This window comes from Mytilus californianus, unplaced genomic scaffold (genome assembly GCF_021869535.1).
Source record: "Mytilus californianus isolate M0D057914Y unplaced genomic scaffold, xbMytCali1.0.p SCAF_13, whole genome shotgun sequence".
NCBI lineage: Eukaryota > Metazoa > Mollusca > Bivalvia > Mytilida > Mytilidae > Mytilus > Mytilus californianus.
In genome coordinates, this window is record NW_026262615.1 from 38,129,716 (window position 1) to 38,156,954 (window position 27,239).

Sequence of the window (27,239 nt, forward strand, 5' to 3'; positions counted from 1 at the left end):
TATTAATTACTGCATGAAGGCTGAAATCATCAAAATAACGAAAGTGGAAATAGCAAGTAGGATGAAAAATAACCAAAAGAATAGTACATCTAATGCAGCGATACCACTTTTCCAATTCACTTTGTCGTCGTCACCAATTTTCACCTTTTTAACGGCATTTGATTCGACTTTCGATCGTCCAATGAGTGTAAGCCGTTTTAACCATGCCGTCACAGGTTTATCGTCCGATCTTGAGACGAATCTAGATTGAACAGCTGATACAAGGACTGTTGCTGTTCCTATTCCAAGTTGTACCATGATATAAATAGAAATGACAGGAATGGTATCGGAACTTTTTGGTAAAGAAGCGCTCACTATTGTAAGAAATACAGCAAAAGAGAGCCAAACGGTAATTGTATACCCCATTCTTTCTCCACAGTCAGCCGGAATCTGGAATGTGAATATATTAAGGATGGAAAGAAGAATTATTGGTATTATTATGTTCATAACGATAAATAACGGTTTGCGTTTCATTCTTATGGAAAAAATGACTTTCGTTTCCACTGACACCGTTTCATCGGACGAACTAGAGGATACAACATCCCATTGTCCATTACTTTCCATAGCTTCCATCATGTTGATTCCATCGGAACCTACAAGCAACATGACGTCATCAATATCCAAACTCCAGACGACAAATTCTAAATTACAAGTCTGTTTATCGAATGGAAAATAAGTGGGGTCAAGGTTACATTTCGATTCAAAAATTTGAAATGGCTTCCAAAGTACATATCCATCAGACGTTATATATACTTGGATAAAATCTGAACCAAGTTCTTTAAGGTCTTTGAAACCGTTTCCAAGGGAAATATCGGGTTTCCATACTTTTCCCTGAGGTACGTATATATACCATAAACCACCATATAAATTTGGATCCCATGACAAGAATTCATCCTTCCAAGAAACTTCAATGTATCCAGTTGTGGTCATTTTTTGCTCGACTTCGTTTACATCATTTAGTCCATACAGAAAATATTCGACCAAAGCAACAACAGGTTCCGATTGGTTAGTTATTGGTCGTACGATTTTGTCGTATGACCTCGTTGTGAATAGTTCCGTCAGTACATCTCTAAAATCAGCGTCTGTGGCAGAGTTTACAGTCCTGCAGACAAAAATCAAAATCACAAATGATAATAATCTTTTAGTGGACCACATTTTCTCCAGATCCTGTCACTTGTTTCAGTCTACTTATTCAAACGTTGTTTTCCTTGCCTCACACACCTGAAATAAATAAACAATGATTACTGAGGGGCGTAAAAGGGGGGGGGGGGTATCTGTACGGAAGAACGCGAAATAAAGTAGCCATTTTACGATGAACGAACAATTAAAAATTTCTTGCACGTTGATCATTTTACCGATTTCACGAAACACGGTGAATAACGAAACTTTTTCATGGCTGCACGTGAAATAAAAATGGCAAAACACGTTGCACGAAAATAACCCTTTACCACCCTCATTACTGTTGTATATATATGCAATTTTAACGAAAGAGATCAGATAATTATATTGAAATGGTTATGCCTACATTGTTTTTTGGCAGTGGCTTTTTTTTCGGCTAGCCGGAAAAATAGACACATCCTTGTTTTTTTTTTAACAGTTGTGTAGTCTTACAAAGGTATATTCGTCTTGAATAAACGGCTGCTCGATTTTGTAATATTTGCAACTGATACTCACTTTCTTTGTTCAACATATTCAAAATATATTTCCCATCAAGCAAAAGTTTCTTTTTATGAAATTTATTTTCTGGTTCTGGTAAAAACAAAATCAAAAGCACTATGTATTCTAAAAGCAGGTTGGTGGAATGGAATGGAATTGGGAATGTAATGGAATGGAATGAAATGGAACGGAATGGAATGGAATGGAATTGGGAATGGAATGGAATGGAATTGGGAATGGAATGGAATGGAATTGGGAATGGAATGGAATGGAATGGAATGGAATTGGGAATGGAATGGAATTGGGAATTGGGAATGGAATGCAATTGGGAATGGAATGGAATTGGGAACGGAACGGAACGGAACGGAACGGAACGGAATGGAATGGAATGGAATGGAATGGAATGGATATAAGTAGGAAGAAATTGAGATGTGGGTTCATGATGAAAAAAGGCTTATAATTTGATACTCCAGACGCGCGTTTGGTCTACATAAGAATCATCAATGGCGCTCGAATCAAAACAATGTAAAAGCCGAAATCAAATGCAAAGTTGAAGAGCATAAAAAATATCCACATAAGACGGCAACCCAACAACACATACAACTAAAACAAAGCTAGATATACATATAATGTCCTCAAAGTGTCTTACAAACAATCAGGCTGTCCTATAGACTACAATACCATCGATTGTATAATTGGGTTGATGTTTTAACGGAAGGAGGTCTGAAAAATGCCCAAAATATCAACACAGAAGGGAAAAAACCTTCACTTTAGTCTTCTTTAAAAGTAACATAAGAGAATTGATATTACACATTTTATCAAAATTCTGAATTTCTTTCAATAACAATAATTAATAAAAAAAAAATATTTATATATTTATTTCTGACAAGGGAAAATGCCAAAGTTCAGATGCTTTTGAAGAATCCCAGAGAACGGACAATACGCAATAATTAAACGACAACGACATAATTATAATCTTTATCAAAAGGTCTATATAGCCCCCCTCCCCACCCCCCCCCCCCAAAAAAAAAATCGATGAAAATTCCTACACTGTGTTTGCTTTGAAAATGATATTATCGTAAACCATTTAACTCTTCTTTAAGAAAGACACGTGAGAAGTTCCGTCAATTAAAAAAACAGGAATGGATATCGTTATATGTTGCCATTTTAGCAAAACGCCCCAATTATGAAAATGTGATCAATATCAGACTATTAAATCTCGAAACTTTTACCCCTTCATAATAAGTGTTTGAAATTATACACCGTTCTTTTGACTTCGATGCGTAGTTTTCCACTTTGGAGTATGACGAATTTCTAAACAGAACACACAAAAACGGTTGATACATACCTTGAACTGGAAACAATTTTGATCAGCCGATAAGTGCCCTTTAATATATGCCACATTCTCCTTAATAGTACTCAACTATAATTCATCTAAGTGATACTCACATTTCTCCAACGATCTCTTTACATTTTACGAATATTTTTTTCATTTCAACAATTACCATCTAAATTTGACGTAAACATTTTCCCGTAGTTAGTTGACACCAAATAGCACCAGAGGTGCTTTAAGAAAATTAAAAAAACACCAATGACGGCGAGGATCAAACAAGCCGTAACATCTCAAATGTACACTGAATATCGACAGTTCGTCTGTTTTATTAAATTAATGTCAAAAATACATTTGAAATCTAGATTATTATGATTTAATTTAGCCTCAGGGGAAATCATGGCATCTGTAATAATGATAACATTCCAACAACAGACATCTTGTTCCGATTATTGCTTCGTCGGGCGTATTGCATTTCCGATAATTTTTCAAAGTTCCAATACTACGTTTCCGGAAACTTAAAGTATACGTTTCCAGAAATTGTATTTATTACTTTTCCGGAAATTTACCTGGTAGTAAATTATTAATATTTGAATATATGTTAGATACATTATTTATTTCATATTTTATACAAAAAAGGTTCTGATCTTATATCTACAATATACTAGATATAAAAAAAATAAAAGTTTCACCTTAGTGAAAGATGATGATGTCGGAATCGTTATATTTTTATGTTTCACCAACTTGAAATGTCTATGATCGTATATGTAATGAAATAACAGATATTTTCATAGATGGCATAGTTAAATATTCGATACATGGGTGTAAAATGGTAACTACATTCCTCTTGTGTTTGCGTTACTTCCACTTTTTATCAAAATGTGGGATCTGCCTATTGATGTGTGCACTACCCGAAGACTAACTCTCCAGCCTGAGGTAGATCATTTTGACTTTGAATGTGCAATGCATACTTCTGTTTCAAAAATTTCATGCTGCTACAATCAGTTGTTCCAGGTTTCATTTAGGACGAAGTTCAAGGTACTCCTTAATTATTTTTCTCGAAAAAGTAATAATTTATTTTTTCCGGAATCGTTACTATTTTCTCGGAAAAGTAAGGTATTTATTTGCGGAAACGTCATCTTTTTTTCACGGAAAAGTAATGCCAATTTGCGGAAACGTAAAACACCGACTTCGTCTTGTATGAATTTTTCAAGAAGTTACTTGGTCTCAATTTTATTCAGCAACTTTTTAGAATGTTCTTGATTTAATTTTTTTTTTTATATTTAGATATTTAATTTGAGGGTTGTTATTGAACCAGAACAGGGTTAGTAAATAGAATGTATGTGTTTTGTATACTTAGAAACTTTTCAAAGAAGTTATCCACTTCATTTGAACTCGGGTGGATGGTTGTCTCATTGGCAATCTTACCACATCTCCTTATTTTTATATTATATATTATATGTATAATTTTAGTTCTAAAAGTTACAGATTCACTTTATTGGAATGAGTGAAACTTTATTGAATCTTGCTACAGGACCTCTCCTGCGACACAATTAGCTAGTATTCTTCCAAGACATTGAACATACTTACTAGTTAGAACATACTTACTAGTTATGAAATCATAGACAACTGAAAGTTCGAAATAAACAAATCTTGAAGTAATGGCCGGAGTTTGTATGCATTGCATATGAAAATTGTTTTATTCAGACCGAACGTCTAAGTGATGGTCTACAAGCAGCGAATGGACTCTCAATGACTTAGTGGTTAACTTTTGTTATATACTAATTTTTTTTATCATATAGGGAATTGGGTATTAAAGAGATATCTCGTATAGTACCTTTTCTAGACGTTTGACAATTAATATCTTTTAATGTTTTTTCTTACACTTATTCACTAGTCAGTGCCAGCACGCTCGAATCGCGTTCCTCGAAAAATCATGTTTAGATGGGCGCTCTGTCCCAAAGTTTTGTAATAGTATAGAATCCGAAAGTGCCAAAATAGAACAACCAAAGCTGTCTATTTTCATTGGATATACATCAAACTGAAAATGTATAGTACAAATATATGTAAAATAAAACTGAAAAAAATTGCATAATTTTATGATTACTATCTATACCTCAAGTTGAGTTTCAGTCGGTTTTTTTTCTGTACAAATATACGTAAACAATGTTATCATAGCTATATACGACTGAAATATTACCTGTCAACAACGAAAATGTTCTATTTATTATTAGAATTGTTATAGATGTTCATAAATTATTTTAAATTGTCTGAAAAATCACAATTCTTTTGAAAAAAAAAAAAAAAACTTTTGAAAAAATATATATTTTTAAAATATGTACTCGTCGACAGCCTGCATAATAAGAATGTAGGACAGAAAGTCACAGGACAAAAAGTCACATAAAAAAGTCACGGACAAAAAGTCATAGGACAAATAGTCACAATTCAGATTCGAGATTATTTTTCTTTGAATAAGAAAACACTTATTTAAAAAAAAATAAAATTGTATTTTCTTGAACTATAATATATAAAGCAACTTTGTAAACAAAATGAATTCTAAATATATCAAAATTGATCAAATATTTGTTAAGAAAACAATTTGTCAAAGTGGCTTGGTACTTTTAAATGGGTTCATGATGCCAAGAAATATTTCCTTAGCATGATTTGAATTTGATAAATTTGATAATTTCATCAAGGCTTATGTAACTGTAACATGAATAAATGCAATAAAAAGTAATTATTTCAAAACCTTTCTCTTTAATATTCAAACAATTATAAACAAATTATTTGTGACTTTTTGTTCTATCAAATTTGTGACTTTTTGTCCTTTGACTTTCTGTCCGTTTTCCCAATATAATATGATCTCCAGAATAAATCATTAGTTATTTGTGCATTATGTGGGCGTTTTTCAAAAAATGTCCATTTTTGACAACTGGCAAATAAAAAAATACAATGTTGAGAAACAATGATTCAATTGTACAAGTCAAACTTTAACATCATTATACATGTTATAAGCTAAATACAAAATATGCAACCTTACACTGAACGGTAAGCTTGACAAAAACTCTGTAAAAGTGAACATAGTGTACCAAGGAGTCCCCTTCGGAACGATTTTTGTTAAGGCTCTACCATGCTAAAATTACAATTTAAAAGTATTTTTTCTTCAAGAATCTGACAAAATAAATGATTTCATACGGTGTAACTATTTGGTTTGCAATTTTAACTACTAGAAATATTTACAAATGTCTACTGTGTAACGAGATATGTCCCCTATGAAACGGTCTTTGTCCACGAAGTCTATTTTTTTAAAGAACTGTTGACCTAAAATCATAAAAAACGTGGTGTTTATGAAATAAAATGTATTTTCTAAAACGATAACCATAAAAAAAAACTTGTATCTGAGAAACTGCGTGTAACGACAATGGCTGCTAACATGTAAATACGTTCACTGCGCAACAGTCCACTACGCAACGTTTCCGTTGCGAAGTGGACACAACCAGTTGCGAAGTGGACAAAACCCGTCCAGTGGACCGTTGTGCAGTGGACGTATTTACATGTTAGCAGCCATTGTTGTTACACACGGTTTCTCAGATACATGTTTTTATGATTATCGTCTTCTACAATACATTTTATTTCATAAACTCCACGTTTTTTTATGATATGAGGTCAACATTTCTCAAAAAAAAAAATGGAAAAGTGGACAAGTAAAAAAGTACGCTATCAATAGGACTTACCAATTGATTCAATGCAGACGAACTGTATCATCAACATCCATAGATGACCGCCATTTTAGTTAATGAAATTGTATTAGTGGCAAGTAAAAGGAAAGACTACAATTTCAATAAGAGAACGATTATAATTTTGCCAATTGTTTGTTGTCGTTGCGAAGTGGACAATTTTTCATGAACGCAACTTAAAAAGTTACTAGAACAAAAGAACAAATCTATTTGAAGTTATCTAAATATTTGAATACTCTATGTAATGTTCAGATGTAGCTCTATGACATAACATTGAAAAAGGCGCAAAAAAAGATTGGTAAATTGTATGAAATTCTTAAAATGTGAATAAACATTCAATGTGGACAGAGCGTTTTTGCTGTTTTTGAGCCCTTTGGTCGGATATTTGCAGAGAACCTTTACCGCAAAGCAGACAAAAAGTGTAGTTTAATAAGTACAACTTATAGACTAAGACAAAAAAAAAATTATGATTTTATTACAATTTAAGTGCTGGACAGAAAAAGTTGACATTTTTTGAAAAACGCACATATCTAAATTAGTTTTTTTTTAACCATATAGTTCAAAAACTAACTACATGTATATTTTATTTAATTTGAATTAAGATTTGTATCTGAAAGTTTCGAATAGAAATATTCAACTAATTATTAAATGCGTATGCCGCGAACGCGACTCTCGTTAATTAAATTTTCTAATTATTTTCTGATTACATCTTATACACTGTAACTACATATAACAATTTAACTTTAATTTGACATAACGTGTGGAACTATCTATCATTCCCGTTTTAATGTATTTGCAAAAAAAAAAAAAAAAAAACAGGTCGCAAAACGGTTAATCGCACATTTTTTATACTTTGGCTTTATCAGGCTGTAAAAGGTTTTTAACAGCATTATTTTGACCTTAAGAGATACAGTTATTAATTTGAAAAATCAGAGAACGTTTCTACTTACCTTCAAATTCCTTATCACTAATAAAATGTCCGAGTTCCCACTTTATGTGGATTTAAAAGAATTGATGATTGCGTTATAAATCATAATAGTCCGTAATTATATACATTTTCTTGTTCATGTTGTTATTGATAAAAAGTTTCCTAAGAGACATAATACCCTTTTAGAATTCTGTTCAAATATAATGATTAAAAATAATCGTTACTTCAATTAACAAATAATTAAAGAAGTCTGAATTATTTGTGTTATTAAACAAACTAGTTTACTTTTTCTTAATTTTGAAATATTTGTTTTAATAAAATCATTAACCAAATGCAAATATTCGCTAGGTGAGCAAATACTTTTAGATGGCAATGCCAACTAACAATTTGTCTTATTTGTTTCTATTACTTGCTCTCTCCACGACTCATGGAATAAAGTTAAATCAAAAGCAAATCATGCTGTGATACAGACAGCATAGACTCTTTATTGTTTTTTTTTTTCAAAATAGGTTAGAATACACTTCAGTCTGAACTTCTATATTTTCCATGGTATACAAACGATATAAAAATAAGGAGATGTGGAATGGCAATGAGACAACTATCCACCAAAGTTCAAATGAAGTTCAAACGAGTATATTTGATACAAAAACATGAACAAATCGATCTCTTACTATATTTAAAATTACCAACCGAAATCCGGAAGCTGAAATCGTACCACTTGACCTGACAAATTTTGGACACAGCGACTAGGCTGTCTTTCCTCCTCCACACTACAGTGAAGGTAGATTAAATCATTACGACTTGTCCACGGTTTGAGTGAGCACTAAACGTGCAAGGGTTCCAGTTGGTCCCCTTTGACTGTCATGTGGACGTACCATTAGTTTTTTTCATGATAAAAATTTTACATTCAATATTTTGGAAAAGTGGTTGAAGCTTTGCATTGTGTTTTTCTATTGATTGTTGTTTCCTCGAACGTCAATTGAAAAACTTTTCATCTGCGAAAAAGAAGAAAAAACTAACTTCAACTACCTAGTCGATATAATGTAATGAACATATTATTTCTATTGACTGGTTGACATTTTTATTTACTAAATCTGAAATAATTACTAAAATAATTGTTCCTGTTAATGCTTGACATGCTTTTGAAATAGCATAACATATATGTTTGCATAAAGCTGGATATGATGACCCTGTTGACACACCGACAAATGTAGTCCCTGTTATCCGTTGATGCGATAGTACTGGTTACTCTCCCTGTTTGTCACTCTGTTTCATGACTTATAATGTGACGTACAAAAGTTGATATCTGGTGTAGTTTATACTTGGTCTTTATAATGTCATATGAATGTTGGTTTGTTTAGCCGCTAAGGTGGTACAGAACACTACAGGGAGATAACTCTGTAGAATTCAGCTGAACGTTTTAACCACGTTCTATTGTAACGGAAATATTAAGCTTCCCAGTGATCAAAATTAGTGTTTGTCAAACTGCTATATATCCAATGAAATGTTTCCAATAAAGTGTGTGGTTCAAGTTTTTTGAAATTTTGATGTTTTTGTCAAAGGGTCAAAGTAAATATTTTGTCAAAATTTTATGAAAATTAAACGAGCCAAATTAGTTTTAGTCAAGGTGTTTGTAAAGACCTTAACATGCTTTAGATGTGATTTTCTTATGAGTTTGTGGCATTTGTAGAGGAAATAGTTTCTAAGGCAAATGGTGCATTATTCTTGCATATGATTCTTAATATATATGAGTCAAATATCATATTTTTATAACAGCGTTTCGATTACGTGAAAAAGGTAGCAAGAGAGAGAGGCGAAAGATGCCAAAGGGATATTCAAAGTGATAAGTCGAAAACAAACTGACCAATTCCATGGCAAAAAATTGAAAAAAGACAAAAAGACAAAGCGACAAATAAAAGTACACAAACCACGACATTGTATTCAGAAAACTAAAGAATGAGCAACCCGAACCCCACTTAAAGCCTTGGGTGATATAAGGTACTCTGGAAGGGTATGCAGATTCTGCTCCACATGTGGTACCCATCGTGTTGCTCATGTAAGTGCAAACTTGGTAATAAATCTAATTGGGTAGGTCACATTTGAGGAAAAGAGGACAGGATTGAGGTTACGACAATTGGAACATATCCGTCGTCCACTGTGAAACAGATATTCCATAACAGTCATCCAACTCGTGATGGCATCCGTAAAACTTTCGAAGGGATGATTTCAACTTCACCATTTGGAACTCTTGGTTTAATAGGTTCCTTGTAAGCAGCAACATTATATCACGAAGATCATGATAGAAAATGCAAGCTCTGTAATGTAATATCATGAATATTGTATCAACTGGGAGATGTATACCCCATATGCCGGTTTATGTGAAGGGTATGTCATCCAAGGCTTTAGGTGGGGTTCGTGTTGCTCATTCTTTAGTTTTCTTAATACAATGTCGTGTTTTGTGTACTTTTATTTGTCTCTTTATTTGATGGAATGTTGCTACATAGAAATAGAAGGTCTGAAATCTCATCTTTTGTCGTAAAGTTTTGTTCTCAATAAACCCTCAATGTCAATTTACAGATGTAAGTAAAGATATGAGACAGACTTCAGGGGCAATACAAAACATAAAAAAGCGATATAACACAGACAACACGATGACAAACAAAAACAACCCAAAGTTTTAAAAACACAGCAGAAAAAAACAAAAGATTGAGCAAACTAAACCCTGCTCCTGCCTACTGCTCTTTATGTAACATGGGTTGAACGTCGTGCTGTCTTTATCTAGCATTAAGTATTCCTGGTCTATCATATTACAATATTTCAACAACTTCAATGATGAAAGTCAGCAATAAAATCACTATCTTAAATATTGAATATTTTCTAGTTTTTTATTCAATTGTTGTCACTACTCTTTCTATCATTAATCCGTTATTTTTGAATGTGGTAAACATTTTGCGGTATATACGCCAACGAGGCAGCAAAGCAACGACATAAAACTCGAGGCAACTATTGGTCATCATAGTTACGATTATAAATGATGTGCAAACAGAATGTGCTGCAGTAAATAGCAAGAATCTATACTCAAGATTTGAATAAATTGAGCAGATACTATAAAAGATTTTCTATCAACACAAATTTCATGAATGAAATTAATTTTTTTAACTTACTTTCATATTGTTATATTTTTTAAGACACTTATTTGTTACAAATACAACAGCGAAATATGTTCAATTGCGCACACTACAACATAATATTAAAAACAAGTTATAATTAGTTGCCTGGCGGAAAATTCATTTTGATGTATGAAAATTGAAATAACCCAAAGCCCTTTGATATTCTAAAATGGCAAAATTAATGAAAATTCTACGAGTATGGTACAGTTCTGAGTAAAAGCAGATGAAGGGTATAAGTCAACGAAACACCAACCAAATTAATCAAAAGTCCATACAGGTGGTGAATAAATTATACAAAAACTTTCAAAAATTCGATTTCAACTAATGTCTTGTTACTGAGAGCCTGATAAGCGAAAGGAAGAAGGAGAAACACTTCATTCATCCATAGGCTATTCGCGCAAAGACGTCGGATAGGTACAACGACAAGTAAAGATACCTCTAGGAGTATAAAGCATCATAAAAAAGAAAAACGAAATAAATATAAAATCAATTATCCATTATTATTTCAGATAACAATGGAAATATCCTTCATCAATGGCAGTTACTTAGTGTTAAATGGCGACTAATTCATTGGTAGAAATCCTGAAAATTAAGCAAAACTCAACATTGTTTGATATAAAGGTAGATTTGTACATTCTATTTTTTTGATAGTCATACAAACTTACAAATATAATATAAAGGAGTTGAGGTGTTGTTGCCAATGGGACAACTATCCAACAGAGTCCAAATGACGTAGTTTAAAAAACTAAAGATGGCCGTAATCTTAGGGCCACTACAATCATATTGTGGTTGAGATGAGAAGCTGAGACATCAAGTACTCGGACTTTTCATATATTTCATGCAGCAAAAATACATAATTACCATATATTATTTGACAAAAATATAGATATGGTCATCATTACTATGCTATTTCATGGAGAGGTACATAGATTTTTCTGATGCGTGAAGAAAAAAATCTTTATTTAGATTTAGTTAAGTTACAAACTACAAAACACAAACTCTTTAGAGCATTTAAACGAATACATACAAACATATATACAACAATATGAAAAGCATAATCACGCAAGCAAATTGAAAATAGAGAATCGCAGAAAACAGTAAGCACATCACAAGCATTGCAAAGCAAATTATTCATGCTAGCATAACTATAAAAGAGCAAAGTAATGTAGAATAAGAAATATATATGGAAGCTTATCTACATTCAGAAAAGCAACATTTTAGCCATTCCAGGACTGTATAAAATTACAGAACTGAGAAAAACTATTCTTAGTCCTCAAATGGTCCGGATGACTGTTCCACAATTCAGCAGCAGCAAATTTGAAGTTTTTCTTATCGTGAATAGTAGTTTTGACACGTGGAATATCCAATATATTCCTATATCTAAAAGAACATTTCGATTGTTTTACCTTTAATACGTCTTGTAAACATATAAGTGTTAATTTATTAAGAATTTTGTTAATGACAAATAAACCAAAAAATTTAAGGTTTGCCTTTCTTGCATTCTTTTTCACAATAAATGTTCAAATGATAGGATGTTTTATTTACATTCAAAGTTATTTTGAAAGTTATTTTGAAACAAAAATAGTTATATAATTGTCTGTTATTAACTTTTAATTGTAAAATTTGCCGCTGGTGGAAAACTATACCCTATTTTGATATCTTAATGCATTGACTGTTCAAAATAGTCATTACATCATTTCCCTTAAAATTACAAAATTCTGAATAATTCATAATCGAACAAATATTATGTATGTGCCGGTCCCAAGTCGGGAGCCTGTAATTCAGTGATTGTTGTTTGTTGCAGTAAAGCATATATGTTTTCGATTATTGTTCTGTACATCAATCTGGTCGTTTTCTCATTGGAATTGTTTTACAATTATTATTTCGTGGCCTTTTAAAGCTTGCTATGCGGAATGGGCTTTGATCATTGTTGAAGGCCGTATTGTGACCCATCGCTGCTAACTTCTACGCCGATCATTTGGGCTCTTGTGGAGAGTTGTCTTATTGGCAATCATACCACATATTCTTATATGTATATAGTTTACGTTATTGGCCCTTTAAAACACACTAGGCAAATAAAAAGTACATTCATTAGAGTAGCAACTATAAAACAGAAACCAAGACATGTTTGGTCGACATACAGTCATCAAACATGATAGGTGTAAGGCATATGTTTAACCCTTAATTACTCATAGTCCTAAAAAGAAGTTGCTTTCTCAAAAACAAAAAATAGCTAGTTCAGTCTTTCCCCTCAGAACATTGAAAACACTTACTAGCTATGAAGTTATCGATGACCTGAAAGTCCGAAAGAAAAAAATCTCGAAGTAATGACCAGAAGGTGTATGCAATGCATAAGAAAATTGTTTTATTCTGCGTGAAACTGTAAGTGATGTTCTTCAGCGGATAGTTAACTGTTGTTATATACAGTCCGCCAAAAGTTAAGCACCACCTAAATATAACTGGCAATTTTTTTTTTTAACTATTGCGAAAAAAATATTTATGTTTGGTGTTATGAATTGCCTATAACATACACTAAGAAAATTCATTACGACCAACAAAAAAAAATTCGATCAACACGCCAAGAAATTTTTTTTTAAGGTCATCTGCACTTTTTGGAACACACTGTTTCGATGCCTTTAAATCATCTTCCTACTGCCCCGCGTACAGGTGAAATTTGACTTTCACCAAGTCACTGTGAAATATGGCAAGGGGTAAGTTATATGTGACTGAACCTTGACAAGCAATGGACATGTCAAATGCCGGTAGGAGCACTAGTTGCATAGGTAACCATTTCAATGTTAAACACACCGTCATTGTATGATTTTTACAACGTCATGTTGACACAGGAACTGTAAATGATAGACCAAGGTCCGGAAGACCCCGTTTAAATACCGATCGTGATGACAGACTCCTTATTGGTCACGCTAAAGCCAACCCATTTACTCCTGCCCCACAACTTAGACACCACTGGCGTCAAGGTGGTCATGTTAGTGTTCGAACATTGGTCCGTCGACTTCATAGAGGCTACCTAAGAGCACGTCGTGTTGTCAAGAGACCTGCCATAACAGCCAGGCACCGTACAATCAGGTTTCAAAGGGCTAATGACCATCGACGCTGGAACATGAGAAGCTGGCAAAATGTTCAATGGTCAAATGAGAGTCAGTTTCTGGTACTACCAATAGACGGCAGAATACGAGTTTGCCGTGGAAATAAAACTGCTAATGACCAAAACAACATTTGCCCATCGACTACATACGTTGCTGGTGGTGTTACAGTATGGGGTTTCTTATCATGCTATTGTAAGGTGGGTATGCATATTCTGCAGGGTAACATGAACGGACAGACATACAGGGATTTGGTGCTTAGAAACATTGTAGTCCCTCATTTTGATAACCCTCCACTTGCTTCAAGACCCTTGTGCATGTACGACAATGCTAGACCACACAGGGCAAGGATTGTAACAGAGTACAAAGAGTACAATGAGCATGAAGCCATTGACACTATCTTTTGGCCTTCCATGTCTCCAGACATGAACCCTATCGAACATGTCTGGGATGCCATTGGCAGAAATCTCAATCACAGAGATCCACCTTTGCAAAATCTTAGCGATTTAAGAAGCGTAATTGTTGCTGAATGGAATAAATTTGCTCAACTAAATTCAGAAGGCTTGTACAGAGTATGAGACTCCGTGTTATGGAACTGTACCGGAAGAGAGGGTGTTACACATCCTATTGACTCAAATATTGACATTAAATTTGCCGAACATACCAAAGATTATTTGTAGAGACTTTTAATGATATTGTGTGATTAATTGTTGTAAAAAAATAAAATCACAGTGAAACTTAAATTCCTTTTCTGATTTGTGTAATTTTCACTATTTCTATGAACGCAAATTTCAAATGCATAGAACCTGCATACGTGAACAAACTTAAGTCTGCGGTTTGTTTATGGTATATTTTAGCAAAATTGATACATGAATATTTGCTCTTTTTCGAGGATTAACTGATTATATAAACGAAAAAGATTTCGATGCAATAAAAATAGGTGGTGCTTAACTTTTGGCGGACTGTATATATTATGTTTTTTTTTATCATCTAGAGAATTTAATCTTGTATTGTACCTTTTCTAGACGTGGGATAATTATTGGCTCGACATATTGACAATGTATAAACAGTTTTCTATTGTTGACTTTTAAATATCTTTAAGATATGAAGAGCAAAGCAAGAATCTTTGAATATTACGAGTTCTATAGAAACAGTATGCAAATCTGCTCAAAGTGTAAGCATTAAAAACACCAAAGTAATTCGCCAGTTCAGAATCTAAGGGACCTTGGATAATGTCATAGTCCGTAACCCTAAAATGAAAACAACGTCAATTCATTTGTTGAATTTTCATTGTTTGGGACGTTATATGCCAATCCCAGTGTTTTGGTGTACACTTTTGAAAACTTACCCAGAATTTATTAGATTCTGAAACAACTGGGAGACAACGTAAAACGTGTCGGAACATCTACCATAAGTGATGGAGATAAAACAATAAAAACCGTATCGAGCTCGAAAATGAGTTTATTGTCACACAATATTGAAGGAAAAGAATGGGAATTAGACAAACCAGTCGATATTCATATATATTTGACCTTCATTGAAATGTTGGCTTATTGTTAATTCAGATGTCAATAGAATATCATACAAGATGTACACATGTGACAAACATAAATGTATATCGATGGTTATAAAACCCAACGTCAGTTCAATCCGCATTAGCATAAAGAACAGATGCAGTGAAAAAGAAACTGAAATTAATGAATTGGCTTCAGACGGGTCCATGACAAAAGTCGGCATCAGAATAAAGAATAGAAAAACACTGATAATAGATCCGAAACCACTGATCCATGGGAACCGCTGGTACAAAATAGATTCGAACTTCATCAAAACGACTACAAAGAAATTGTTGACGACCTAGTTTTCGACGGTTGTGACAAACATAAAGCGATGACGTCACGGCTCCACCACATAAATGCTAATATGAAAACCACCGCAACATGTATATACTACTGGCGCCGCTTGTTTCGGTCAATAGACAATTACATTCTATATACCATTTTTCTGTTTTTATAACAAGTATTACCCGAGCCGCAACACAATACTGAGGTGGTGGCATACGTGGTAAAATGCTGATATGAGTGTCATCGGGTACTTGCATAGAAATATTGAACCGTTGAAATGAAATTTCTGCAATCGTGAAATCGTGAAATCGTAAATATGATGATAAATGTATAGGTTTGGCTCCTAAGCAGGATTGGAATGTACCATTTTATACCTTTCAGTACTTCATTGTTTAAGTCAAATTGTTTTTCTTATTATACTTTCTTTGAGAATAAATAATGTAATTATATATAAAAAAAAAAACAAGACAGCAAATTTCCCAGTAAACATTGACACTTGAACTGCTCAGATCCTTTTTGTTTGTGATGCACCGAAATGTTTTGAATAAGAATAAGTACAGGTGTCAGTGCGCTCGAAACGCGTTCTTGAAAAACTCATCAGTGGATGGGCGACCGGTGCCAAAGTTTTGGAAACCATGCTTGTCACAACGTAGAATCTTAAAGTGCCAAAATAGATCAGCCAAAGCCGTCTATGTTCATTGGATATATGTAAAACTGGAAATTTTTAGTACAAATATATGTTAAAATGGACTGGTAACAAAACTTTTTATAATTTTATGATTACTAACTACACTTAAAATTGAGTCTCGATCGGGATTTTTCGTATGTAGAGTAAATGATGTAATATATCTATATATAACAGCTACTTACGACTGGAATAATTACCCCTCAACAAGCTAGGAAAATATCCTATCTTTTATTGTTATACATGTTATAGCTGTTCATAAATTATTCTTAATTTTCTGAATAGTCAATCCTTTTCCTTAAAAATAATATTTCATAACTTTTAAACAACATCATACAATTTTAAAATGTGAACTTGTCGACATAATACCTTAAGCTTGCAACCGGCAGGTTAACATTCTCGTCCCTCTCTCCCAATAAATCCATTTTTTTTGTGCATTTTATTTCAATTGTTTGTAAACTATACATTTCAAAAACTACCAATATTGATATATTTTATTGAAATTCAATTATAATTTGAATCTTAACGATTCGAATTGAAATTTACCACTCATTTCTAAGTGCGAATGCTGCGAAAGCGACTCTCGTTAATTGAATTTTCTATTTCTAATTACATCTTATGCATTGTAACGTATTGAACAAAATGAACACTTAAAGTGTTTTTTAATTTGATATAAATTGCGGAACTATCTATCATTTTTCCCGTTGTAACGTATTTGACTTCCCACTTTGCTTGCATTCCAATGAAATATTGATTGCGTTATATCGCATAATAGTCCGTAATTATATTCTTTTTCTTGTCATCAAAAATAAGTTTCCTCAGAGACATGATACCCTTTTACATTTCTGTTTAAATATAATGATTCAAAATTATCGTTACATCAATTAACAAATAATGAAAAAAGTCTGAATTATTTGTAAACAAACAAACTCGTTTATTTTTTCTTAATTTTGAGATAATTTTTATATAAAATCATTAACCAAATGTAAACATTCGCTAGATGAACAAATAAGATTAAATGACATTATCAACTAACAATTTGTCTTATTTATTTTTACTAATTGATCTTTCCACGAATCATGGAATAAAGTTTAATTATGGCAAATCATGCACAAAACATTCTTTGAAACAGACAGCATAGATATTTTAAATGGGTTTTTTTCTTCAAAATGATTGAAAATACACTAGTCAAGACTTGTTTATTTTCCATGGAATACAAAAATAAAATGCATTTGATTTAAAACCATGAACAAATCGATTTTTTACCATATTTGAAATTGCCAAATGAATCCAGAAGTTGAAATCGTACCACGTGACCTGTAAAGTTTTGCACACAGCACCAAGACTGTCTTCCTTCTACTACGCTACTGTTTATTTTTGGCGATTTAAGTCGTCATGTCGCTGGCAAGATTATTGACGAAAAATATACCTATGGCTATCAGGGTTACGCTATTTCATGGAGAGATAAATAAATTCCAGCGGCTCATCCCTATCACTAAACACAAAGTAAGTACCCCCTTTTTACAGAGCCGGTAAACCTTCAACAACGAGCAACACACATACCTGAAAGTCAGCTTTAAAAGGCAACCGATTTGACTAACTGCGGGACAATATGACGGACAATAACCAACGACATCGATTTCATTATAGGCTCCTGATACATATATATATATCCGCTAAGGGGAGGGTTGAGCGCTAACAAACATGTTTAACCCGCCACATTCTTTATGTGCCTGTCCCAAGTCAGGAACCTGTAGTTCAGTGGTTGTCGTTGGTTCATGTCTGTCATATTTGTTTTTCGTAAATTGTTTTGTTATAAATTAGGCCGTTAGTTTTCTCAATTTAATTGTTTCATATTTTTCATGTCGGGGCCTTTTATAGCCGACCATACAGTCTGGGTTTTCTCATTTTTGAAGGCCGTAAGGTTGCCTATAATTGTTTACATCAACTTTATCTGAATTTTGGTGGATAGTTGTTTCATTGACAATCATACCACATCTCCTTATTTTCATAAACAGACAAACAACAGTACAACAAACACAACATAGAAAACACACGACTGGATAACATGAACCTCGCCGAAACTGAGGGTGATCTCAGGTGCTCCTGAAGGGTAAGCAGATCCTGCTGTACATGTGGTACCCGTCGTATTGCTTATGTTAGTACAAACCCGATGACAAGTCTAACTAAGTGATGTTCTACAGGCAGCGGATAGTAATCTTTTGTTATATATTAACTTTGTTTATCAGTTAGAGATTTTAATCTTGTATAGTACCTTTTCTAGACGTGGGATAATTAATGGCTCGACATAATGACAATGTATAAAAAATATAAAAAGTTTTCTATTGTTTACCTTTCTATATCTTTGACATGAAGAGCAAAGCAAGTATCTCCAAATATTAAGAGTTCGATAGAAACAATATACAAATCTGCTCAATATGTAAGACATTAAAAACTAAGTAATTTGACTTTTCAGAATCTAAGGGACCGTGGATAATTTCATTGTCCGTACCCCAAACATAAAAAAAAAATAATATCAATTCATTTGTTGAAATTCAATTGTTTGGGACGTTGTAGGCCAATCCCAGTGTTTTTGTGTACATTTTGTACGCTTTTGAAAATTTACCCAGAATGCATTAGATTCTGAAACAACTAAGAGATAATGTAAAACGTGTCGGAACATTTACCATAAGTGAATGAGATAAATAATAAAAAACCGTATCGAGCATGAAAATGAGTTCATTGTCAAACAATTGAAGGAATAGAATGAGAAGTAAACAAACTAGATATAAGAAGATGTGGTATGAGTGCCAACTAGTCGATATTCATATATATTTGACTTTCATTGAAATGCTGGCTTATTACTTATTCAGATGTCAATAGAATAAGACACAAAATGTACACATACGTTCAAACATTCATACTCAGTAGCAAAATATTTGTCATATGATTACAAACATCTTGTTCAAGAAGTATACAGTGCATATATATGTCTTAAATAATTGTGTCCGTTCAGAAACATGCACTTTATTATTGTATTTCCGATGTATCTGATTATTTTCTCTCTTTTTGTGTTCAAAACCATATTATATGTTTTGTTTGTTTTCCATCTAGTGTAACATTGTTTAATTTATACATTCTACTCATTGAGTATTACAATGTGAAATGTTCTTTTTTGAATTAGGAAACGGATTAATATAAGTTAACAGCTTGTTTCCGGATCCTATTAATTGATCAATTGCATTATGCCAAATTGTGTACATTATTTAACTTGAAATTAATTAATAAAATATGTTTACGCTAAAATGTACACATATGAAATACAAAACAATGTATATGGTTATCAAACACAACCTCAATTCAATCCGCATAAAGAACAAATGTAGTGAGAAAATAACTGAAACTAGTGAATTGGCCTCAGACGGGTCCATGACAAAATTTGACATCAGAATAAGGAATAGAAAAAACATAGATAATGGATCCGAAACCACTGACCCATGGGAACCGCTGGTACAGAAAACATTCGCACTTCATCAAAACGACTACGAAGAAATTGTAGACGACCTGGTTTTTAGCGGTTATGACAAACATAAAGCGATGACGTCACAGGTCCACCACATAAATGCTAACTGAAAACTACCTCTTCATATCTATACTATTTATATGGCAAAATTTGGGGTACTTTGCTTATATGCATAGCAGCCATATTGCCTTATCATGACGACAGCCATTGCAATAGGATTATGCATGCCCTTAAATAAAAATGCAAATATGCCAATTCCTAAATCAAATCAACAGTTTGTTCGCATATAGGTAGATTATACATGTTGTTTTCATTTTGTTTCTGTACAAATGAACATTGTCTACTTTGAAATCTTTCGGCTTTTTCAGTTTGAAAATCGGAAGCGTGACCGTAGTATAATTGCTATATAAAATAACGAAATATAGTAAAAAGCAAAATTCAAAATAGAAATAAAGATAAAAGAAGATGTTGTTCATGATTTGTTCGCATATAGGGAAACACCTTGCATGTTGAATTTCAGGTTAAACATCTTTTATCTTACCTGCTTTCTTTAGTTTTCGGCCAAATTCTTTAAAAAAACATGATAATTTCATCCTACCCATTTCGTGAAAAGTCATATTTTCAGCATTATCCCTTAGAATTACAAAATATATTTGTAAATATCCGTCAAAGGAATTTTGAAAAACACATTAGTTTTAGATCCAAGACGGAAAAAGACTGGATTATCCGTAAATTTGATATAATTTATATTTTCAAATTACAACTAAGGGAAATAATTAAATCAAAAGGGTCCAGGTCACGTGGTGCAAATCATATGCATAAAGTACCTAGGATTTTGCCATATGTAGCGCTGTTTGTTTCGGTCAATAGACAATGACACTCTATATGCTATTTTTTCTGTTTTTATGACAAGTAGTATCTGAGCCTCAACACAATACTGAGGTGCTGGTATGGGTGGTAAAGGGCTGAATTAAGTGCCGACGGACGCTGACAGAATTTAGAAATTGCAAGCGAAAACATCGTGAATTCGATGATAAACGAATAGCTTTGTCTCATAAATAGAATTGGGATGTACAATTTCATAGCTCTCACTATTTCACTAAGGGAGTTATCTCTTCAAAAATCACTAAACATTTAAATAACATACTATTAGTTAAGAGAAATCAAGCTTCTCAATATTTAAAATTGGTGTTTGTCAAACTGCTATATATCCAATGACAGTATTCCTGAAAATTGTGCGTTCAAATTTCTTGAAATTTTTGATGTTTTTGTCCACAGGTCATAACAAATATTATGTCAAAATTTTATGAAAATTAAACTAGCCAAATATATTTTAGTCCACCTGTTGGGTATCTCCTTAAGTCAAAAACTATTTTCTGTTACACTTATTTCTATTAAAAATAAGACAGCTAATCCCTCGGTAAACATTGGCACTTAACCTGCTCATATCCTTTTTTGCTTGCGATGCACCTAAACGTTTTGATTAAAAATAAGTACTGATGTCAGTGCGCTCGAAACGCGTTCTTGGAAAACTTCTCAGTGGATGGCCGCTCGGTGCAAAAGATTTGGAAACCATGTTTGAAATAGCAAAGAATCTTAAATAAAGGCAACAGTAGTATACCGCTGTTCGAAACCCATAAATCGATAGAGATCAAAACAAATCCGGGTTACAAACTAAAACTGAGGGAAACACATCAAATATAAGAGGAGAACAACGACACAACAAAAACACAGCATTAAAATGTAACACACAGAAAATGTTAATTAAAAGTGTTAAATGTTAAACTTGTACAACCAAATCCTTCTATGGTCATACATATCAAATTGAAAAGGTATAGTTAAAATGTACGTGCAAAACAATTGGAAATAAAAATGTTCATAATTTAATGATTACAAGCTACACCTCAAATGTTTTTTTTTATCCGCAGCTATAGAGAAAACGATGTAATTAATATGTAACAGCTATTTTTGGTATTTTTTCTTTTATCTGAAAGAACTCCAAGCATTGAGATACATGGATATAATCATAATCTGTAATATAATAAAATTGAGAATGAGGAATGTGTCAAAGAGACAGCAGCCCAACCAAAGAGCAGAAAACAGCCGAAGGCCACCAATGGGTCTTCAACACAGCGAGAAAATCCCGCAACCGAAGGCGGGTTTCAGCTGGCCCTAAACAAAAATGTGTACTAGTTCAGTGAAAATGGACGTCATACTAAACTCCAAAACATATAAATGAACTGAAATTAAAAAAACATACAAGACAAACAAAGGCCAGAGACTTCTGGCAATGATACATAAATTAACAAAAGACAACTATCAGTTACTGACATACCAGCTCCAGACCTGAATTATTAAAATCAAATTTTTCGATAGCAGTCTAAAGCTAAAACGATAAATACTTGATCATACTGTGGTATGAATTACATGAATACCTAGGAAAAGTTGATGATGGCATTGGCTTTCTCTTCTTAACACATGTATCTCTGTTGATATTACATCGAACATGGAAGGCACGAGGAGACGCTACCAGAGATCATTAACATGTAAGGACAAGACAGAACATGTTCGATAGAATATAACAGTTATTTGAGACTGAAATAATAACTTGTCAACAAGATTTTTTTTATAGTATTGTTATAGTTGTTCATCATATTCAGAAATTATTTTCAATTTTCTGAATAATATCAATTCTTTTCCATAAAAATGATTTTTCATAACTTTTTAACTTCTTAAAAAATTTTAAAATTTCAAAATATGAACTCGTTGACATACCTTGCAGCCGCCAGGATATAATAACTTGACTAATATGCTCGCACCTCTCCCTAATAAATCCTAGATGATTTGTGCATTTTATTTAAATTGTTTGTAAACCAAATAGTTTAATAAACTACCTATATGCATATATTTTATTGGAAATGAATAAAGATTTTAATCTGAAAGTTTCAAATAGAAATTTACAACTTATTATTAAGTGCGTATGCATCAAAGCGCGACTCTTCCTAATTTAAATTTTGATTTCTTATTACTCTTAATGCATTGTAACGTATTGAACGAAATAAAGTCCTTATTCTAGATAACAGTTTTACTTAAATCTGTGTTTTTTTTTTATACAAATCACGACACTATTTACCATTTTCGCCGTTCTAACGTATTTACCAAAATAGAAAAAAAAATAAAAAATATTCGTTTTTATACATTGCCTTTATAAGTGTGTAAAAGGGTTTAACAGTATTATTTTTATCTTAAGAGATAACACTATTTAAAATATGTATGTAAGAAAATCAAAAGGACGTTCACGTCCTTACTTTCGAAATTCCTTATCACTAAAATGTCCGAGTTCCCACTTTCTTGGATTCCAATAAAACGATGATTGCGTTATCAAACATGATTGTCCGTTATTATATACATTTTATTGTTATTGTAACAAATTTCTTCAGAGATATAATACCCTTTTGGATTTCTGTTTAAATATAGTTAATTAGAATAATCGTTACAAGAAATGATTAAAACAACCAGAATTATTTGTTATTTGACAAACTAGTTTACTTTTTCTTAATTTAGAAATAATTTTAAGATAGAATAATTAATCAAATGTAAACGTTTGATAGTTGAGCAAATTTTAGTGTGGTGACATTATCAACTAACAATTTGTCTTATTTATTTCTATTAATTGCTCTTTCCACGACCCATGGAATAAAGTTTAAACATGGCAAATCATGCAAAACATGCTTTGATACAGACAGCATAGACCTTTTTGATGTTTGTTTTTAAAAGGTTGACAATACACCACAGTCAAAACATGTATCTTTTCAAAGAATACAAAAGTGTGCATTTGATATAAAAACATGAAAAATCGATCTTTTACCATATTTAAAATTGCCAAAACAATTTTTTGAAAGCTGAAATCGTACCACGTGAGCTGAAAATTTTTGCGCACAACACCAAGACTTTCTTCCCTACTCTACGTACGCTACTGTGATAATATGTTTTGTCATTTCTACGTGATCGCGATGGTGTTTATTTTTGGCGACTTAAATCGTAATTTCGCTGGCAAGATTACTGACAAAAAATATACCTATGGGCCATGGCTATCATGGTTACGCTATTACATGGAGAGCTAAATAAATTTCACTCAACAAAAAGTAAGTACCCAACCTACTTTTTACAGAGCCGTGAAACCTTCAACAACGAGCAAAACTCATACCGAAAAGTCAGCTATAAAAGGCAACCGACATGACAACATGCGGAACAATATGACATACAGCAACCAACACCGACTGAACTACAGGCTCCTGACATTTTTGTATCAACAAACGATTGAATATCACGTGTAACTACATAAAGAACAATCAGTAGAATATAATCAAAGTATTTATAATTAAGGTATACGAATACAAAAGCTTTATTTATATTTAGTGTATTTACAAACTACACAATATAAACTCTATAGAGCTTTTAACCGAATACATTCAAACATAAACAACAATATAAAAATTCGTAAGGGTTCCACGGAACCCAGTGTCTCGCCTACTTTTTCTGTTAATCGCAGGCTCAACAAAAATGAGGAAGTAAATCAATAAAAATATTCCTCTTGATACTATCTTTTGATTGTAAGAAGCTTCTGTCCAAGTTTGGTAAAAATCCAGGATAGTTTATGAATCTAATAAATGTTTAAAAACTTTAACTGCAGACTGAATGTAATGTTAACTGGAAGAAAACAAAATTTCCTTCTAGATACTAGCATTTGATCATAAACAAGCTTCTGTCCAAGTTTGGTACAAATCCAAAATAGTATAAGAAAGTTATTAAAATTTTAAAAACTTTAACCACAGAGTGAATGTGTTGTTTCCTGGAAGAAAAATCTAAGTCCATTAAAAGTAAAATACGGAAAAAATGGATTTATTTTTTTACAAAAAAATTTCCTTCTAGATACTAGCATTTGATCATAAACAAGCTTCTGTCCAAGTTTGGTACAAATCAAAAATAGTGAAAGAAAGTTTTAAAAACTTTAACCACAGAGTAAATGTGTTGTTTCCTGGCAGAAAATCTAAGTCCATTTAAAAGTAAAATAAGGAAAAAATGGATTTTTTTTTACTTCTGGATACTATCTTATGATCATAAACAAGCTTCTGTCCAAGTTTGGTAGAAACCCAGGATAGTTTAAGAAAGTTATTAAAATTTTAAAACTTTAACCACAGAGTGAATGTAATATTTCCCGGCAGAAAAACTAAGTCAATTTATAAGTAAAATACGGAAACAATGGAATTTTATTTTTACAAAATTTACTTCTGGATACTAGCATTTGATCATAAACAAGCTTCTGTCCAAGTTTGGTACAAATCCAAAATAGTGAAAGAAAGTTTTAAAAACTTTAACCACAGAGTAAATGTGTTGTTTCCTGGCAGAAAATCTAAGTCCATTTAAAAGTAAAATAAGGAAAAAATGGATTTTTTTTTACTTCTGGATACTATCTTATGATCATAAACAAGCTTCTGTCCAAGTTTGGTAGAAATCCAGGATAGTTTAAGAAAGTTATTAAAATTTCAAAAACTTTAACCACAGAGTGAATATTTGTGGACGCCGCCGACGACAACGACGACGACGCCGACGGAATGTAGGATCGCTATGTCTCGCTTTTTCGACTAAAGTCGAAGGCTCGACAAAAAGCATAATCATGCAAGCAAATTAAAAAAAGAGAATCACACACAACAGTAAGCACAGCACAAGCATGGCTAGGCAAATTATACATGCTAGCATAACTATAAAAGAGTAAAGTAATGTAAAATACTAGTAAGCACAACAAGTTGAAAGCTTATCTACATGCAAAACAGCGACATTCCAGACCATTCCAAGACTGTATAAAAACTCCTGAACTGAGAAAACCTGTTATCAGTTATGAAATGGTCTAGAAGACTGTTCCACAATGTAATTAAGTATCAGCAAATATGAAGTGTTTCTTACCGTACGTAGTAGTTTTGACTTGCGGAATATCCAATATATTGTTATATCTGAAAGAATACTTCGATTGACTTACCTTTAATACGTCTTGTAAACATACATAGTTATATAATAACCCGATATTATATTTTAATGATAAACTTTGCCGCTAGTGCAAAGCTATACCCAATTTTAAGATCTTAATGCATTGATTGGTTAAATTAATTATTGCATCAATGCACAAATAATTACAAAATATTGAATAATTCATAATTAAACAACCATTTTGTATGTGCTGGTCCCAAGTCGAGAGCCTGTAAATCAGAGCTTGTCGTTTGTTACAGTATATTATATCTGTTTTTCGATTATTGTTTTGCGCATCCATCAGGTCGTTAGTTTTCTCATTGAAATTGTTTTACATTTACTATTTCGGGGTTTCGCTATACAGTATGGGCTTTACAGCAAGCTGACCTATAGTTGCTCAAATCTACGTCATTTGGTCTCTGGTGGACAGCTGTCTCATTTACAATCATACCACGTATTCTTATTTTAATATTTCCGTTCTTGGCCTTTTGAAACAAATTAAGGGAGCTACCATTTGATTTTTATTGGGGCTAGGATAAAAAATGTTGTCCTGCATTTTTTTTATTTTTTTAGTTGTAATCTCTGTCCTGCCTTTTTATTTTTCACTCTATTCGGTCCTGTTTTTTTTTATTAGTTTATCCAGACTTTTTTTTACATAAATTGTCATCCTGCCTTTTTTTATTTTGCCAAGTTGCTCATCCTGCCTTTTTTTTTTACTCAAAACTACTGTCCTGCCTTTTTTTCAAATTTCATCCTAGCCCCTCCATAAAAATAAAATGGTAGCTTCCTAAGCAAATACAAAGTACAGTTATTAGAGTAGCCATCATCAAATAGAAACAAAGACTTTTAGGGAATGTAGGGTTCAACACACAGTCATCACTTGCGAACTCGAGCGATATAACTGACATTTTAACTCGTTTCCTCTATGTGAGTGTTTTTATTTAGGTCATCTTGGACTAAATTGTTATAAAGTATCAAGATTTCTTCTGACCACATGCGTAATCGAATAACACTGATAACTAACTCATGCGCTATTCTTAGATTAGTTATTCTTTAATAAATACATAAGACACTTGCACTCCTTACCTTCTAAATCGCAACAAAAATTCAATCGGCAAAACTCGGGTGAATCCCGTGCTCTACTTATTAAAGTATGGAATCGGCCCCTGCACATTAATTAAGAATACTTGCATTTTATACAC

General features: G+C 32.6%; 2 protein-coding genes across 4 annotated transcripts in view; both read right to left on the bottom strand.

Moving 5' to 3' along the window:
• Positions 1-26,089, bottom strand: LOC127723613 (neuronal acetylcholine receptor subunit alpha-3-like). Of its 3 annotated transcripts, none has more exons than XM_052230313.1 (2): positions 26,051-26,089; positions 1-1,260 (listed from the first exon to the last, which is right to left on the bottom strand). In XM_052230313.1, the coding sequence occupies exon 2, from the start codon at positions 1,192-1,194 to the stop codon at positions 7-9; it is 1,188 nt and encodes a 395-aa protein (XP_052086273.1). In that variant the 5' UTR covers positions 1,195-1,260; positions 26,051-26,089; the 3' UTR covers positions 1-6. The 3 variants fall into 3 exon arrangements, with proteins under 3 accessions (XP_052086273.1, XP_052086272.1, XP_052086271.1); XM_052230312.1 differs by lacking the exon at positions 26,051-26,089 and adding an exon at positions 25,978-26,030; XM_052230311.1 differs by lacking the exon at positions 26,051-26,089 and adding an exon at positions 22,789-22,848.
• LOC127723621 (60S ribosomal protein L7-like) overlaps positions 1-27,239 on the bottom strand; it is a 244,298-nt gene that overhangs the window by 68,701 nt on the left and 148,358 nt on the right. The window lies entirely within an intron of this gene.

What these genes read in the sequence shown, in the direction of transcription:
- LOC127723613 (XM_052230313.1), bottom strand. Translation starts at nt 1,194, where the DNA reads ATGTGGTCCACTAAAAGATTATTATCATTTGTGATTTTGATTTTTGTC.